This window comes from Dipodomys ordii, unplaced genomic scaffold (assembly GCF_000151885.1).
Source record: "Dipodomys ordii isolate 6190 unplaced genomic scaffold, Dord_2.0 Scaffold14, whole genome shotgun sequence".
In the NCBI taxonomy this organism is placed as follows: Eukaryota; Metazoa; Chordata; class Mammalia; order Rodentia; family Heteromyidae; genus Dipodomys; species Dipodomys ordii.
In genome coordinates this window covers 148,388-154,151 of record NW_012267230.1, presented here as the reverse complement: position 1 = coordinate 154,151, position 5,764 = coordinate 148,388, and the positions used below count along the sequence as shown (strand labels likewise).

Sequence of the window (5,764 nt, the reverse complement as noted above, 5' to 3'; positions counted from 1 at the left end):
AACCCAGGGCCTCATGCATGCAAGGCAAGCACTCTACCACTGAGCCACCTTCCCAGCCCTTCCTCTTCCTTTTCTCTCTCACCACTTAGCACTTATATACCAATTTAATCTTACCTTGTCATATCATTCTGTACAAGCATTCGGTACGCAGTTGGTGCTGAACAGAAGACTGTGATGGGAAACTCAGAAAGTGTCTGAAATTAAGAAAAGCAAACGCTTGGCCTCACTATGCCTTAATAAGTGTTTGAATGTCTATGATAGGCCCAGCACGATGGAATCATTATTTATTTACTTTAGTGTACATGAACTCACACTGCTTATCTTTTCAGGCTTATTGATTTACTAGTTATGATATGTCTTAAACCATGATGTCTACTCTCTGCAAGTTACCTTATTCATCAGTCCTATCAGTGATACTGCTATTACATTTCTAAATATGGACCTATTGTGCTCTTTCTTACTTGTAAGATAGAAGTTGACTCAAAACGGGGCAAATGGTGTGCAAATACACATGCTCCTTGGATCCATGGAGAAAAAACACTACTCCATGCAGATTTTGCCCAGCCTGTATCTGAGGTATTCCACATCACATCTGAGGGTGTCAAATCCAGCCAGAACCTTGGAAAAACAAATAATAGTCCCAATATAGAAATTGGTTAAATTTGTAGGAATTTGACATGCATAAATGTGCATGTGAATTTAAATGTACAAATTTGAATGTACAAATGTACAAATATTGAATTTGTAAGAAAATATTAAATTTGTAAGAAAACAAATTTAAAAAGCCAGTTTTGATTCAATACTGTGAAAATACCTTCCATTTACAGATAATCCTAAACCAAAACTGCTGTGGGTATGTCCAATCATTTTAGGAAGTCCAGTTGTTCCGCTGGTAAAGAAAATGGCCATCATCTCATTGTGTTTTGTTCTTACACAGGTGTGATTATCACTGACATGTCTGTAAAGGAAAATCTACAATGAGTCTGCATGTTAAACACTGGCATCAAGTGTGCCCACTGAAAGGATTTGAGAAATCATCTACTTGGAATTTTTAATTTAATACATTAGTCCCCAGTTACTTGAATCCCAAAATATAATTATAATGCCTACCCCATTATCTCATTTAAATATATCTGAAATGCTTGGAACAGTTTCTGGAAAAATAATCAGTGCTATATAAATTTTAACTATTATAGAGAAGGTAGGAACAAGTCCATAGTTACAAGCTGGCTCTCAAACTCTTCAGGAAAGGTAAGAGGCTCATTGTAGGAAGGCAGTTTGCTGCCAGGCTAGTGCTAGGAACTGGCAAGAGTTCCAAATGACTCCTACAAGTAACCCTTAGTAGGATTTGGAATTTCACCATGTACTTTAGATGTTGTTTTTATTTAAACCTAGTACAAGTCTGGTTGTGGTCACAGGTCTGATTGTGATCATTTTTCCCAGCTTTTTTCAAAGATAATGACTTTGTGGTTGATGCCCTTCTTAGATCCCTCCTTGATTCCTCTGTAGGAATGAAGGATTTAATGTCTTTAGAGGTTACCTGAGAGAAGTCTCTTTTCAGGGTTACCCATATCTAATATCTAATACCCATATCTAATAACTGGTCAAGGTGAATGTATAGAGGACATAATCTCTTGCTTTAGCTCAGAACTGCTTTGAGGATTGATTGTCCAAACCAAACCAAGAGGTTCCCAGGGGTGGGGTGAGAGCTTTGTGGGAAATACATTGCAGATACATTTCTCCCTCTGCCCAATCTCATCTTCCTCGCTTTCCTTCACAGGTATTGATTCTAAGAAAACTCTTTTTTTTTCTTTTTGTCAGTGGTGGGTCCTGAATTCTGGAACAGCTTGGATGCTGTCCCTCAGCTCTTCAGCTCAAGGCTAGTGCTCTACCACTTGAGCCACAGTGCCACTTCTGGCTTTTTCTGCTTATGTGTTGCTGAGGAATTGAACCCAGGGCCTCATGCATGCAAGGCAAGCACTCTAACACTGGGCTACCTTCCCAGCCTCAAGAGAACCCTTTAATAAGCTTCTTTCACTTCATCTCAGGGATTTTTTCCTGGGGATACCAACATATAAAAAAACACTTTCAACCTCTTCCTGCCTCAGAGCTTAGCACTGTTAATGCTGCAGTAATCACCAATTGTTCTGATTACTACTGGGTTGAGTAGTTTCTATTGCCTTTTTTTTTTGTCAGTCATGTGGCTTGAACTCTGGGCCTGGGCACCGTCCCTGAGCTCTTCATTTCAAAGCTAGTGCTCTACCACTTGAGTCACAGTGCCACTTCTGGTTTCTGGTGGTTAATTGGAGATAAGAGTCTCATGGACTTTCTGCCCAGGCTGGCTTTGAACCATGATCCTCAGATCTCAGCCACCTGAATAGCTAGGATTACAGGTGTGAGCCACTAGCACCTGGCCTTTCTTTTAAGGAAGCTGCTCTGTAGTTAAGGCTACTCACTTCATCATCTCCTTGATGTTCCCCCACCCATCTCTGGAGTGCTTGGACACCATTAGCTTGCAGTGGAGATGTTCACACTTAGGGGCAACAGCATCTACTAGTGGGGCTAAAGCATCATTGGTAATAATGCACTTTGCTTTTGAAGATTGCAGTCTGTAGAGGATGTCTTTCTGGGTCAGTTGAGGGGTTCCTGGGATTAAAATTGTTCCTAAAAGAGTATAAAATAAACAATATTTAAAAGTCAGGTTTTCCTTATGCTGTTTAGCATAGTGTAGATAGTGTATGTACTTTCTGTATTTTTCAGAATAGAAGACATCTGTCTTCTGTTATTCTGGTTTTGCCTCTCAAGAGGTCTCAAAGTCTGCAATCCTTTTTCCTTAACACAAAAGAGTATTCAACTAGATAATTATCCTGTATTTGAAGACCATCCATTGGGCTTGAAGAATATTATAATTAAAAAGTAATTACTGAGTACTGGTGGTGCACACCTATAATCATAGCTACTCGGGAGACTGAGATCTGAGTATCATGGTTCAAAGCCAGCCAGGGAAGGAAAGACTGTGAAACTCTTACCTTCAACAAACTACTCAGAAAAGTTGGAAGTGGTGCTGTGGCTCAGGTGGAAAAGTACTAGCCTTGAGTCAAATAAGCTCAAAGACAGTGCCCAAGACCTGAGGTCAGGCCCCAGCATCAGCACATGCACACGCATACACTCACACACACACACACACACACACAATTACACAACACTTATTGAGTACTTGAGTCTCAGATACTATTTTAAGTGTTTTTCACATTTTAACTCATTCAAAACATAACAGAAAAACTCTAAATGTAAAAGCTGTGGGTAACTTGCCCAAGATTGCCTAAGTAGCAAGTGGCAGGTAGGGATTCAATGCTACAGCCTGACACAGAAGCTAGACACTTACCACTTCAGTCCAGTGACTCTTATAGTGTACATGATTGTTTGGGGTTTTCCCAGAAAGAAAATGGTTGGCACATGCATCTTTATTTTTTTTTCATCCTCCTTCTCTGGCTTACTGTAGATTACACTGTGAGGTAATAATGAACTTGACTTTCCTCAAGTCTGCTTTGAGAAGCTACTGTACCTCCATGACCCATTTTCTATCTGTAAAATGGGAGTAATAATATTCCTTTCTTTATAGGGTTATTTGAGGAGTAAACAAGGTAAAACATGTATAGAGTTTAAATAGAACTCAATTTTTAGCTATTGAGAAAACACTATCTTTTTTTAAGATGGTATTTTATTCAAGAGTCTGTTTGTCTAATCTTCTGGGATCTACCACTCTTAGTTCCATACCCTCAAGAGAAGAATTGAAGGCATTTGCTTCACAATGGTTTTTATTCTTCCCAAGTGATGGTGCAGGCAAGTAGGACTGAGAAACACATGCTTGCCATTCATGGACTCTTGACATTGGCTCAATTTTTCACTTTAGGAAGAATTAGTTTCTCTTCAGGTACCAAATAAGACAAGAACACAAAGTTCTTCAGAATAGCTCCTCCTCCTCCTCCTCCTCCTGCTCCTCTTTTTCTTCTCTTACTCTTTCACCTTCTTTTTCTTCTTCCTCCCCTTCTTCCACCCCCTCCTTTTTCTTGTCCCCCTCCCCCTCCTCCTCTTCCCCCCTCCTCCATCCTCCTTTCTGACTCTTCTTCCTGATATCCTGGTCTAGGGCTTGGATTCAGACTAAAGTGTCCTCCCTTAGCTTTTTCATTCAAGGTTGGCACCTGTATCACTTGAGCCACACCTCACTTCCAGCTTTTTGGTGGTCTTTTAGAGATAAGAATCTCACAGATGTTACTACTCCAGATGGCTTTGAACTATGAGCTTCAGACCTCAGCTTCCTGAGTGGTTAGGATTATAGACATAAGCCACTGGCGCCTAGCCCAAAATGGTTTTGGGATTGGCTCAGCTTCACTCTTTTTTTTTTTCTTTTTGTTTTGTTTCATTTACTTTTCTCTTTTTTTTCTTTACTTTTTTTCTTACTGAAACACAAACTCAGGGCCTCACACTTAAAGGCGATATTCCTTAGTCTGTTTTGCCTCCTGAGTAGCTAGGATCACAGGTATGAGCCACCATGCCTGGTCCCTATCTTTTCTTTCTAATCAGAGCAATGCAGCAGTTTTTGTGAAGCTTTATTCTATGATTATTTCTTAGAAACGTTCCATCTAGGGATAAGAATTATCCTACTATAAGCTGTGACACTTTATGTAATTGAATGCTACCCTTAACAGGAAGCTTACTGCCAGTCTTTTATGCACAAGAGCACTTAATAACATTTCTGTTGATCATTTCTGCTCTTACAGAATTCATATCATATCTTTAAAGGAACATGCTAATAGTAATCAATCTTACCTATAAAAAACTACTTTCTACCTAAATTAAGTATTAAATTTTTTCCAGGGGCAAACAGTTACTTTACATTTAAAGGCCTTCTGGCTGGGAAGGTGGCTCAGTGGTAGAGTGCTTGCCTTGTATGCATGAGGCCCTAGGTTCGATTCCTCAGTATCACATAAGCAGAAAAAGCCAGAAGTGGTACTATGGCTCAAGTGGTAGAGCACTAGCCTTGAGCTGAGTTCAGGCCCCACAACTCACACACACACACACACACACACACACACACATTTTATATATATATAGATATATATCTATATATCTCCTTGTGGCATTTCTCTGAAGTGGTGTCATAGTTAATTATAAATACAGTGGATTCATTTATTTGTTCACTTATTCATTTAAGATATTTATAAAATTTAAAATATTTAATAAAATGTTAAAGTTTATAATAAATACTTTTGTAAATGCCTACAAAATGGTAGAGAATAAGACATAGGTCTCCTATCCTGGATGTTACATTCTAATTCAGGGAGATAGACAGTAAGTATATCTACACTAAGAAGGAATGTTATGGTACTGTTAAGAGGCAGGGACCATGTAGCAAGTGGTAGGTAGATAGATAGGGTGGCCACTGTTAGCGGGATTTCTGTGTACTTACTTTGCATATGAAAAGTTCAGAACTCTCAAAATTTCTGCTTCTGTTATTTGCACAAACAAATAGAAATTGGTGGTGCCACTAAAACCATAGAGAAAAGATCTCAGAAAAACACCATAGAGCAGCAGAACTGACACTATGCTGGCTTGTTTTGTTTTGTTTTTGTTTTGCTTGTTTCTCTAATCAAGATATGACCACAGGGGCTGGGAAGGTGGCTCAGTGGTAGAGTGCTTGCCTTGCATGCCTGAGGCCCTGGGTTCGATTCCTCAGCTCCACATAAGCAAAAAGAAAAAAGCC

The 5,764-nt window shown here is 39.4% G+C and overlaps 1 protein-coding gene across 1 annotated transcript in view; it reads right to left on the bottom strand.

Annotated features, from left to right (window-relative positions):
* Window positions 1-5,764, bottom strand: part of Acsm3 (acyl-CoA synthetase medium-chain family member 3) — a 59,843-nt gene that overhangs the window by 26,958 nt on the left and 27,121 nt on the right. The window contains exons 3-7 of the mRNA XM_013011153.1: window positions 2,745-2,832; window positions 2,457-2,664; window positions 815-958; window positions 462-618; window positions 115-194 (exon numbers count right to left, since the gene is read on the bottom strand). Of these exons, the coding sequence (XP_012866607.1) occupies window positions 115-194; window positions 462-618; window positions 815-958; window positions 2,457-2,664; window positions 2,745-2,832 (677 nt within the window). The remainder of the gene's footprint in view (window positions 1-114; window positions 195-461; window positions 619-814; window positions 959-2,456; window positions 2,665-2,744; window positions 2,833-5,764) is intronic.